We start from the raw sequence: 12,832 nt of genomic DNA, 5'->3' as shown, positions 1-12,832 counted from the left end.
CCTAATAGCTGAAAGAAAATAGCCAGAGGGTTGGAGAGAAAACGACCTTTTAAAAGCTATTAATCACAACTTCCCCACCTTTTTCTACATAAATTAGAATGCATTCATCTTAAGGATTCTAAATCATTTTGATACCTGCTCAAAAGGGATATAAACTAAGTAATTTACAAATTCTGACCAGTTTAAGCTAGTTTTCTGAGCCACAATAAATTAAAATAACTTAAGTCTTTACAACTATTTGTGGGAAAATGTATCCTGCACAAAACCTAATAATGAATAGTGTTTCTGCGATTTTCATTTTGCCACCAGTTTAAAAGTGAAACCAGCACTGTAACCCATATCTGGATTGGACCGTGCTAGGACTTTCCATGGCTCTCTGTTTCATAAAAGCACTCTTCGTTGACAACCGACGTTAAGCTCTGGACACTGAATTCTCGCTCGAGGACAGAGCTGAGATCAAGGTTGGCGCTTCCAGGATGACTGTCCAGGGACTGGTGACGCGTCTGCGCCTTCAGCAGGGTGCCCCTGTCCCGCTTGGTGCTGTTGGCCTTGCGTTTGATGGCACAGAAGTGCCCCCGCACCAGCTTGGGCTGCCCATCCTTGCCGGGCGGCTCTTCAGCCTGGTGAGCGTCGGCGTCCTCGGAGATCCTCAGTCTCTGGAACTGGATCTCGATGTCTTTGGTGGGGCTGCCCTGCCTCTGAGCCTGGGGGTAGTCGTCCTCGTCATCGCTCAGAATGTCGCTCTCCTTGATGAGACTGTCGGGGAAGTTGGCCAGGCCCGCGTGGGGGTGCTGCTGGGTGCCTTGCCTGCTCCCGGCAGGGGGGCAGCCGCTGCTCTGGGTGCCGCTGCTCAGGCTGCCCTCGTCCGAGTCCAGGGAGCTGCCCTTGCCCGGCTCCCCCGGCCACTCGCTGCTGGAGGAATTCTTGAGGACTTTTAAGGACCTGGATGAAGCTGCAATGAGAAAAGCACACATTCCCTTATGACAGAAGAACTGATGTCGCAATGTGTAATGTTGGCCTTGGAGGTTATGAGAGTGAACATCTTCAAATTTTTTCATCTCACTTCAATTACCAACTATCCTGGGACTTGAGCAAGGAAAAAATAATGTAGATACTGCAAATATGCAGCTGAAATTTTAAGTTGGGGAATTTGGCATTTTTGGATGATCAGTTATCAGAACTTAATTATTGAGATAGAACAATAAGCTATAAACTGTCATAAGGGCTTGGACTATTTTGCTAATGAATAAATTTAAAAGTTAGTTGCTGATAAAATCTAGGTTCCTTTCTTTTACTGAAGTACTTTGTAGTTTCAGAACTAGGATTACATGGTATTTCTCTGCCCACCTTCTCACCTGTTTATTTCCCTGGCTGCTCAGGTAAAGATTGGAAAATGCTCTTTTTCTCATGAGAACATTTGTTGGATTTCTCATCAGCTTTGAGATTTAACATGAATATTGAGTTGTGTACACGTGTTTAACTCCTTTCTCTTGGGTTGAAGGGAAAAAGGGGGAGTTCAGTTGTGTTTCTGCAGACAATACTATATTTTTGATGGCTGTAGCTTATTTTGCCAGTAGAGGAAAAAAATAGAAAATATATAGTAAATCTGAAGAGGTCAAACTACCAAAAATAAGAGATACATTTTGCAAGACTAAAAACTAGATCGATGATATATTAACGAAATAGTTATATAGAAAGCTGAAAGTTTACAAACAGGCAGAAAGCTTAAGAGCAGCAGAATTTGGAATGTTTACCTATAGAGTGGGTTTACTAAGAGTGGGCATATTAGGTTTTTGACCTCTATTCACTTAGTATGGATATTCTCTAGAGGCTCTGCACTGTGGCGAGCACTGGAAACGTGGCGATGAGCAGAACCAAGTCCTTGACTCCGGTCCATCTCAGTGGAGAGAAAAGATGGTGAGTGTAGACTGTCAGCCAGTGGCGATAAGGATTTGGGGATGGGGGTGGTTATACTTTATAAAAGAGGGTCTGGTGGGGAGAGGCATTCTTTAGGTTTTTTAAGAAATAGAATGGCAGTGACCACCTCATTCCTTCCCGTGTGTTGGGGTCTGGTTTACAGCTTAGACAACTACTGCAGATCATTTGCTAAGTGATGACCGGCTGCCCTGTTCTAAGAGCACACATGCTTGCACAGAAGCTCATCATGTTTTCCTGAATACACCCGAGGCTAGACGAGTTCTCACCTAATTTGGCTGAGACAGGAATGCGGTTCTTAAGGGGTACCAGGCGATCCTTGCATGTTTTCTCCAGGGGTAATTCACACTTTATGTGACGCCTGAAATTTTCCCTCAGAATAGATCGAATCACCTTGACAATGTTGGTTTTGCTTTCATTGTCACTGGAGGGGAGAGAGAAAACACTGGTTGTTTCTGCTGTCTCACCCAGCTTCCATTCCTTGTCTCCTGCCCTCCCGTGGTACATGAGGACAGACGGACAGCAAGTTGCCCATCAAGTATGCCTCGGTCTCTTGTCACTTAGAACAGAAGTGAGAATTGATTGTTCTTGAACTTCCTGCAGGCACTAAGATTTGGATGTATATTTAATCAGTGTATTATTCTACTAGAGCTGCAGTTGCCAGTTTGCAGAGGGTGGGTGTGATCCTAAAGTCATCAAAATTCAAGAGGGCACCAAAAATAAACCCATCTTTAAGAAAACATAATTCTATCTTATTCCCATTGGCTTTCATTTTTGGAAAGCAGTAATACCTGCAGCACAACTGAAAGATGGTCTCTGGCCGTCCTTCTATTTCTGACTTGGTGTGGATCAGCTCCCATAAGGAATTATTTTCTGTCCCTGTGTAAAAAGAAACCAGGGGCTGCAACTCTGCCAAAGATGCTATGATAAAGAACATTTGTGAAACTTGAAACCCACAATCGAGTAACTTTTTTAAAAGAGTTCAGTATTCCCAATCCTGACTCTCATTTTCTTCTGAGGCTCAATTCTGTGTATGACTTCCATAATAGTTAGGAAAAGTTAAATACGTTTTAGTTACTTTGTGTACATTTCCTGCTGACATCCCGTCCATCTTGGTGCTTTTGCCTTACCTCCGGATTTCGTCTGTGGGAAAGAGGTAAGTGGACCCCCTTTTCCACCCTCCTTCCTGGGAAGGAACCACAGGATGTGCCCAGGCGCTTGAGGTGAAGGCAGCCAGCAGCACACCAGTCACGGTCCAGGAGACGTGAGCACCTCAGGCAACAACTGAACAGGGACCCAGGCCCACTGCAGGCCTCAGCCTGTTGGTCTTTTCTGTCACCAGAACAGGGTTATTCTAGAAGGATCTCTGAACATTTTGCATGGGAGATTTTTTTCTGTATCACTTGTAACACTGCTTAATCTTAAGGAATTTCTGGTATTTCAAATTTTGTAAAAATTTGTGAACCTGTGTTTAACAAATTTTAGGGATAGATATTACCCTAAAATTATTAGAATAACTAGAAATGTTAGATATTAGGATATTAGGAAAATGTTGAAAACCATAAACAGTGAAAATAAGGAAACAATGAAGAGAAGTATTTGGCAAAGAAAAGCCATCTTCTAGCATTTACTTCCTCCAGATCCTGTAAAGAAACATCACAACAATCTCTCATCCTCATTTTCCTTGCCTGTAAAATACCAGAAATTATCCCCAGGTTCTTTCCTCCTCCTTTTTCATTCCATAGTTTGAAAATTCCCTGAAGATGTGTATCGTACAAATGCCAGAAAAAAAACAACAATTACCTGCTGTATTTCCCAGTCTGACTTGAAGCGCGGATATGGGGATCAGCCAGCGAAACTTAAACGGATCCAGGTCAGCATTGCTGTGTGCAGGCCGGGAATTGGAGGGCTGTAAGGTGAAAGCCCCACAGGAGCAGGGTTAGAGCAAGCTGGCTCCCGGGGCACGTGTGCGCATGACAGGAACTGGGCGCGCTCCCTGGTGCAGACGGGAATCGGGTCAGGTGAGCCCCAGCTCTGAGGAAGCGCTCAGAAGGGCTGTGGCCAGGGCAGAGTTGTGGCTTGGGGAGCAGAGCTCTGTTCTAGGTTTCTAAGCAATAATGACAAGCAAGCCTTCTGTGACCTCATGTTACCACCTCTAAAAAGAAACCAAAATTACATAGACTGACTTGTATGGAGCAAACATAGGTCATTTTTAGGGACAGAAAAGCTGCTTTTCTAGCTAGGCCCCAGCATGGGTTACTTGTGTACATCTTTTCAAACAGACATCTTTCATGGGGAAAATAAATATCCCAAGTATCTGATTTGCTCAGTTACCCCAGGAATAAGCCACATCTGTCGGCCAGGCCTTGGTCCTTAGCAGGCTTCCCAGTTCAGTAACAGGAAGATACAGTTCAAAAAGTTAGCTTTAATCAAAGTTAATTCATGTCTTACCAATTTCTTTTTCAGTTTGCAGTTTTCTTTATAAACCAATATGACAGCTCTCTTAAAAACTAAAGAAAGAGAAGAGAGAGAAAAGTCATTATTTAATACAAACTCCCCTAACGTTGAACTGCAGCTGAATATTTTAATAGAACAAAGCTCTTCAGGATTCCACAACGCTGACACACGGGTGAATAATTAGTACTTCCTTCTGTTCATATTTGAATCATGCACAAGTACTTGATTATTTAAAAGCTATTGTCTGAAGGAGATCCTGGCATTTTGGTTTTTGAATTCTTATTTTATCAGAAGCTGAGGACATGGGGTTCATCTCAATGAGAACAAACAGTCTATGCCCACTCTCCCAGCTCTCGGTGGGAATTAAGACATTTTGAAGTACAGCAAACGAAGATGGCAGGTTTCAAAAACAGACCCAGGAGCTCTGTTCCTTTAACACTTGGCCAGATCCGCCAAGCCAAGCAGCAGAAGGGAGAAGAAGGTCATGTGTGTACAGGGCAAAGCTGCTAAAGAGCTGGAAGCTGCCCATGTTAAGTCAAAGCCATGAGCGCAGTGATTCTAAATCCTTCTGGAAATCAGGAGTTTGCAGATTTAGGAGGCTCTTCATTCCTGCCAGCCTCTCAAGTTTACCTTCTTGTGAATGGAATACTCACCAAATACTGTGAGTTCAAGGTCCTTTCTGGCTTTTCCTAGAGACAGAAATGGATTCAGCCAGGACACTGTAGAGTGCATCAGAAGCTCCCCCATTGAAAGTTCTGTGACCTAAATGGTAAAAACGAGATCAAGATATGGAAATCCGGGGGTGGGGGTGGGTAGGGGGTGTCTCAGGAGAGAGAGGGATCACACATATACGGTCATGGCTAAAAGTCCAGTATGTTCCATTGTTATGGCTCCCATGAACACAGGGCCTTAAATAGCAGCAGGCTTGAAAATATGAGCTAAGCACCACACTGAAAAATAAAGGTGAAGGCATCTTGCTCCAAGGCACGCACTGTATGTGACCTGTGGGATGACATTCCTCCCACCCCAGGGTCAAGGTTCATCCCAGATGCCTTTGTTAACATTTCATCCAGGACCTAGTACACTCACCATCCCTAATCCTGAAACCACATGAGGCCTGCTAACAAGAGGTACCAACATTGAAACTGACTGTAATTTTAAAAAAAATTCCAGCTGTTTCCTATTCTTGCCTTTTTCTACTTAAACTACATTGCTCCTTATGTGTAGACTTTTTAAAGTTCAAGATGCTAAATTTGGTAATCCAGCCAGAGAAGAAAAGTAGGAAAATTGTCAAATTCCACTTAAACTGCTTTTATAAGTAAGGAGGTAGCCACCAATACTTGAGGTTAGAAAAGGAAAAAGAAAAGGAAAGGCCTTCAATTCTCTTTCCACATGCTGACTCCCACTGCCTTTATCCCACCCCTCCCCTCCTACAGTCCCAGCTCTCCATTTATATTCTAGCCTCTGGGATTTGTCTTGACCTCACGCTCCACAGGAAAAGGAGGAAGAGGTACAGATACGAGCTAAGTACTACTACTTCTGGTACAGTATTTATTAACAGAACAGATGGTTATGTCTTTAGACCAATGCAGTCAATTTTATGTTACATTTATACCTAAACCGTGTGGCTTATTATAAGCTTTAGGATCAAAAAGAAAATTTTAAACAATTTCTCCTGCAGGAAGGCCCTAACTGGGTGGCCTGGTCTGGAGGTGACCTCCAGACCCACGGTCAGAGGCTTTCAACCCCTCAGAATCCAAAAATCCTACTGACCTCCTTCTCTGTTCCACTCTGCTCTGCTACAAGCTGGTCAAATACAGTCCCGTAATCTTCATATATCTTCTGCATCTCATTGATGTGGCTGGCTACTTTTTCCATTGCCTTTAGTGCTTCTGCAAAATACGCAGTCATAATTTGTTTTACAACTTTGGTTTGTTCGAAATCCTACTCAACAGCAATAATGAAAAACCTTAAGGTTCAAGCCAAAATTTGAGACCAGTTCTTAACTAACAGCAGCATCATTCAGGTAGGGCTTGAATAGCCCATGATAACCTAGTTATAAAGAAGAACAGCAAAATTATCTTCCACCTCAAATCCTCCTTGAAATGAGGCAGAGTGTAAGTAAAAAACATCACTGACAATAACAGCTCCCATGTATAGAGCACTTTCTATCTGGCATATTCTCCTAGGTGATTTACATGAGGCATCTCCTTTAATCCCCACAGCAGTGCAATCAGAATAGGACCTATTATTGATCCCATTTTACAGATGAGAAAATTCAGGTGCAAAGCGGGGCGGGATGGGGGGGTGGTTTGCCAGACATGAGGAGGAGCCAGAATTCAAACCCAAGGCTGACCTGCTCTTAAATTTTGCCCTCCTCCTGGACCACTTAACTGGAATAGTGATCAATGACAGTTCTTTAACAAGAACTTACAAAAGCCTCTAAATATCCCCTTTCCAGAGCAACTGTTTGCATTTATGTTTAGTGTTAATTTGAACTTTCTACATGGGCATGTGAGGGACAGAATTACTTTTGTCAAGGTCAAAAAGCAAAATTTCAAGTCACCTCCAAACTCAACTATTTTTCATATCTTGTTCTGATTCAGGATTTTAATTCCATCTTTAGAGGAGGGACTTTCAGAAGGCAATTTTTTTAACAGACCCCTTTTAAAGATCATCTCAATGCAAAGTGAACTATTCACACAGCAATTGAATCCTAATCATAATTTGTATCATTTATGTGTAAGTTTTAACTTTCATACCAGAAAGTTTATCCTTATTACTTATGATACAATATGCTTGTCACAGAAAAACTGTTTCATTTATACTTTGCACTGTTTGCTATTCAGTAATACGAATATTTATTAGTAAGTTTGCTTCCCTCTCCATGTGCTTATTATGTGCAGCTTGACTGGATCTCCTAGCTCTGACACATGGAGAACAAATCCCTCTTACTCTCCAAACAGCATCCCTTAAAGGGACACTCATTGCTGTTCAGTCACTAAGTCGTATTGGACCCTGAAACCCCGTGGACTGAAGCACGCTAGGCTTCCCTGTCCTTCACTGTCTCCTACAGTTTGCTCAAGCTCATGTCTGTTGAGTTGATGATGCCATCTAAACCATCTCATCCTCTGTCGCCCCGCCTTCTTCTCCCGCCTTCAATCTTTCCCAGCATCAGGGTCTTTTCCAATGAGTCAGCTCTTTGCATCAGGTGGTCAAAGAATTGGAGCTTCAGCTTCAGCATCAGTCCTTCCACTCTAATTACTATCAAAGTGAGGGGCCCCGTGTACTTTACAAACTCGGGCTGATCATTTCTGAGGTTACGAAGAAGACACGTCGGCATCAGCTGTGAAGCGTCATCAGTCCTGGGAGTTCAGTCTCTGCAGCTCTCCACAAGGTGGAGCCTCACACAGCAGAATGGATCAGCAAACAACACAGAACCTCACAGAGTTGTGGGCAAACAGGCCTGGGCTTCTTGGGTCCTGGCAGCACTGTTTGTTAAGACACATGACCTGAAGCAATTTATTTCAACTCCCTGAGCTTAAATTACGTTCTTTGAAAAATGAAAATGGAATTGTCCCTCCAGAGGGCTACGCCAGTGAGAAAACTTTTTGCCCAAATGCTGTGCCCATCTACAGGGGTGGCCATAATACCTAGCTATTTGCAGACACTAAGTGGTATCTAAAGGTGAACAATCACAGTGCGGAGAAACGTTCCGAATGTGAAACCAAGCGGAGGAAGAGGGGAGCTCGCAGGCCTGGGGGTGGCCGTCAGGTCACCTCCTGGGGTCCCCCCGCTTCTTACCCGTTAAGTGATAGTGCTCCTCGCTCTCGTGGTCCGTCAGCGACACCAGCTCCTTGAGCAGCAGCGGGTACTTGAGCACCCTCTGAACTGGCTTGATGAGGTAAGACTCCAGCGTGGAGGAGTGCTGCTTGGTGGGGTTCCGGGTGTCCAGAAAAGCCTTAAAGGCTTTATCAGTTTTAGCTGCAAGCAGATGGATTAAAAGACCCTTAGAAGAGCACAGCAGGATGATGTAAATTCTACTTCCTTAAGGTTTTAATGGAATTACAGATGATCCGCTGCGACAGTTCTCCTGATGACATCCTTCCAGGAGAAAACCAACTGCACCAGTGGGTCACGCACCCGCTGTCAACAAGGATTCAGCATCACCACTCGGGGATGAATCCCACAAACAAAGGGTGCTTACTCGGCTGCCAGAAGCGCCCCAGCCACAGACCAAAGAAGAACATGGAGTCAAAATGCAGCGGGGTCTGACTTTAAAGGCATGTTCACCTGCAGACCCACGAGAGACATTGAAACTCACTTTTTCAGCATCTATACCAAACAATTCATAAAGTCACAAAACTACTATCCAAACCTACACCACACCCCTCACAAGATTCATAGAGCAAAACAAACCAGTAATTTTTTTTTCCCACTGACCTAGGACAGATTGCTAATGATTCTATACACTTAAGGGCTGTTTCTAAAGCAAGATCTTTTTTTTTTTTTTTTCATTTCCTTTAAAAATAAGTTGACAAGCACTGCAGTTTCCACCTCCACAGCTCCAAGCAGTCTAAACCTTCCACCAGATTCAGACCCTACTGGGTAGTGAAAACCACCCCTCTCTGTGGTGTCATGAAGGTATTACACTCGTGAATCCAAGTGCATTTAATGTTTCCAGAGCGCTTGTGGACACCTCAGCTGTTGCTTTGGATTCCACATGCTGGCACTGGTTCACCAGCCACTGGAATTCAGCCAGTTTGAATGAAGACAAACCTTTATTTGGGGTTTTATACAAAAGGCAAAATATGACTTGTAGGAGGTGCAGTACCATTTTGAATGTGGCTACCAGACAGCGTGGATGGTGAGATGACGTTTCATCTCTGTGACAAAGAAGGAACTGAGGAAACCATCAGTATGCTTTTAGTTTATTATACTCTCAAGAAGTTATTCCTCAGATGAAATTAGTTCTTTCTGGTTTAAACAACTAGAGAAGATAGATTTGGGCTGGGTCTTGTTAACCTCTAACACTTCATTTAGAGGGTAGCACTCTAAGACTTCATTTTTCAACTTGAGCCTACTCTTAAGATGCTGTGAGGTTCTGGATTTAAACTGAAGGGCAGAACTGCATCAGTGGATGTGAATGAACACTGTCAGTGTCTGGAGGAACCCTCCACACCTTCATGATACCACAGACAGATCGTTCCCTAGTTCTGAAATAGACGCATGGAAGCACAAACTCCAGATTCCTCACGGCAATGCCATTAGGAAGCATTTGATGAGACAGAGAAGGGGCTTGAAACGTATTGGCTGCTACTAACCAGTTGCCACAACTAAAAATGTTCCAGTACAAAAGCCTCTCGAACACGTGCCACTGTCACGGAAAACAGTCCTGATTCACTGGCTTCCAGACAGGTGGCAAATCTTCACAAGAGTAAGTACACGAGGCCAACCTTAACTCCAAAGGGGGCATTCACCTCTCGGGGGAATCATTTCTTTCTCCTGGGAATTTCATATTAAGAGTTCAAGATTCAGTGGGTTCAGATCCTATTTGCACGTACACTTGAGAGAATGTAGGTAGCCTGGTGACCTTTCCTGGAGACAGTTCAGATGGCCTTAACTAGGATGACATGTTTTCATAAGATGCCTCCCACTATAGGACCCGCACAGAACGGGAGCGACCCCTGGGGACCTGTATCTGTTTGACAGTCTCCATGCAGACTGAATTACTGCTGCTCATGACCTTGAGCTTAAAGGCGTCCTCTCATCTCTGCCACCAGAAATGAGAATTCTGAAGAACAGGATTAAAAACCTACCTTCTGAGGGAGACAAATTTGAGAATTCTAATCCCATGCCTAACGAGTTGTGTGATGACTGAAAGAAGCTTTTGGTAATAACATAACCTCATTTAAGCATTTCTGGTTCAGGGCATAATAAAAGAAATGTTTATGTACTGAGGTCTGGGGAAGTCATCCTGACTTATACTTGAGTTAACCTGAATTTTATGCTAATGAAAACAGCCTGTTTGTCAACTACCAGACATTGTACCTCTTCTTTAATTCTTAAAGAAAAGGGTGCACTGACCAGAAGTAAAGACTATCTGTGTTAAAAATAAAGATTAAATGCCTTCCATCCTGGGACACCAATGTTGGTCATCCTTCCATGATAAAACCCCCTTCCGAGGTGCCAAGGCCATACTGACTGGCTGTGTACATGCCGATCTGGTGTTCTTGAAACCCTGAAGGAATGTATTCCTGCCTTATTTGATATTCTTTGTTCTGACGAGACAGGAAACTGCTGACAGCCCTGCTTCTCTGGAGCAAAGCCTGAGAGTAATCAGAGACGCTGTCTCCTGGGTCAGGGTCCTTGTGCTCCGTCGTGTCTGGCTGTTTGTGACCCTACTCAGTTTGGCTCAAATAAAACTTTCTCCTATTCCTGTCATTGTCTGTTTCTTGATTATTTTCATCAATAGGTATTACAGGCATAGCTTGGACCTAGGGTTGTTGACATGCTGATGGTGACTGTCACACAAACACTCCCTCCAATATCCTACACGTGAAGAAGGTCACTGCGGCCATCAAATCTCTGGGCGTACTTCCCTGGCTGAGTTGACTGGCTGGCTGGTCACTGAAAACCCAGGAGGATCAGTGCACTGACCGCCTGGCCCAAGCTGACCCACTGCAAGTCAGGGGCCACAACTCGGGCATCTCTCCAGCTCCACAGAGTAATGTTTGCTGTTGACATGAAGCGGAAGAGTGAGACGGGTTTGCTACCCCTGTCTACTTGGGACTTCAAAAATGTAAAAGTCTTTGGTTAAAGTCAATCAAATCAAATCAGAGGATAACAATGCAGAGAGATCAAAGGTACTTCAGTGACAAGCTAGGGCCTGTGATAAAAACCAGCTTCACTAAAGAGGTTTTCATTTTAGTTAACACACATCCTGTGAGTCTGGTAGGAGTTACCTGGTGGTGGTGTTTTGCAGTGGATCCTCAGGTTTAAGAAAAAGGTTAACAAGAAAGAAAACGGCATACATTGCTTTCTACTCCCTCCAGGGGCTTATATTTCTGGTTGAAAGTTTTTAGAGCAAGGAAAAAAGAATTGGTGAAAAAAGAATCCAGCTGTAATTTAACAGCAAAGTGATCGCCATGCAACATCTCAGCTCTCAGGCACACACATTCACTGTTACCAGAAAACTGAAAGAAGTTTGGAACCTCCCCCGTTAATGTTTGTTCATTTCAAGGCCAACAATGGAGCACAACCCATTAAAATCACACTTCTCCTCAATGAATACAAATTTAATTAACAATTTAGAAAGTAAAGCTATAAAACGTGAGCCACTTACCTCGCTCTAGAACCTTCTGTACTTTAATATGATTAGCACAGAATCCGCTGTACAGTTTAAAGTGGTCCGCATAGTAAAGGAAAGAGCCTCCGAGGGAAAACAGCAGTTTCTAGAAAGAGAGGGAAAGTTACATCAGACATGGTTCATTTGATGTCTGCTGGCTTTGGCCTGGCATCTGACCGCTTTGCTGTCTCCACGGTCTTCGTCTTTCAGACACCAGGGCCCTGGTGCTTCAGGAAGGCATAGACTGAAGCCAGGGAGTGCCATTTGCCCAGCTGATGGAGTGTACAGCCTGGGCACGCCTCTAGCAGATCTTCAGTCTGACTGAAAAGTTTCTGGCAGCAGAGCCTTTTGACGCAGTGTGCGGTCAAGAACAAGAAAGAAAGTTCTATCTAAAAAAATGCATCCGACATGGCAGGATATAAGTAACCTGAGAGGCTGTTGATAAAGCCAGCTCTGCCTTACTCAGGGCGAACGATGCTCGCCATGCGTTTCCTTAGTCCCTTTCTACTGCCTTCTGCCTTTCCCTCCCTGGAAGGACCTCATGAAAAAAAAAAATGAAGTCACTCCAGTCATGTCCGACTCTCTGTGACCCTATGGACTGACCGGGACTGACTGGAGCCCACCAGGCTCCTCCGTCCATGGGATTTTCCAGGCAAGAGTACTGGAGTGGGTTGCCATTTCCTCCTCCAGGGGATCTTCCCGACCCAGGGATCAAACCTGGGTCTCCTGCATCGCAGGCAGACTCTTCACCGTCTGAACCACCTTGCCAGTCACCAATGCCCACTTGGAGACAGGGCTCCATAGAAGAGGAGGCTCTCTCAGATCAAGTGGAAACCTATGCTTTCCTCCCAAGGTCACACAACCACGGAGGTGCAGAGTCAGATGCAGGAGGCGCTCTTGCCTCAGAAGCAATCTCCCTACAGAGCCTTGGGCAGAGCTGAGTAGGGAGCACGGACATGTCAACAGCAGACAGACTCCATAAAAGCTGGGCTGCCCAGGCCCCTGATTCCCAGAGCATTTACCTGAGGGAGAAGCGGGGCCTTCTTTTACCTCCTGCCAGAGGAAAACCGTGCAATGACAGCACTGAACTTT

General features: G+C 44.4%; 1 protein-coding gene across 6 annotated transcripts in view; it reads right to left on the bottom strand.

Annotated features, from left to right (window-relative positions):
• Positions 1-340: 340 nt before the first annotated feature.
• TIAM2 (TIAM Rac1 associated GEF 2) overlaps positions 341-12,832 on the bottom strand; it is a 238,356-nt gene continuing 225,864 nt past the window's right edge. For 5 of the 6 annotated variants that reach the window (XM_061130248.1, XM_061130252.1, XM_061130249.1 and 2 more), the window contains 9 exons: positions 11,738-11,846; positions 8,197-8,376; positions 6,166-6,284; positions 5,046-5,154; positions 4,387-4,445; positions 3,739-3,844; positions 2,727-2,814; positions 2,205-2,359; positions 341-952 (listed from right to left, as the gene is read on the bottom strand). In XM_061130248.1, coding sequence (XP_060986231.1) covers positions 357-952; positions 2,205-2,359; positions 2,727-2,814; positions 3,739-3,844; positions 4,387-4,445; positions 5,046-5,154; positions 6,166-6,284; positions 8,197-8,376; positions 11,738-11,846 — 1,521 coding nt within the window. In that variant the 3' untranslated portion in view covers positions 341-356. The remainder of the gene's footprint in view (positions 953-2,204; positions 2,360-2,726; positions 2,815-3,738; positions 3,845-4,386; positions 4,446-5,045; positions 5,155-6,165; positions 6,285-8,196; positions 8,377-11,737; positions 11,847-12,832) is intronic. The other variant, XM_061130253.1, reaches the window with a different exon arrangement.

This window comes from Dama dama, chromosome 26, assembly GCF_033118175.1.
Source record: "Dama dama isolate Ldn47 chromosome 26, ASM3311817v1, whole genome shotgun sequence".
NCBI classification, from domain to species: Eukaryota; Metazoa; Chordata; class Mammalia; order Artiodactyla; family Cervidae; genus Dama; species Dama dama.
This window is presented reverse-complemented; position numbering and strand designations above follow the sequence as displayed.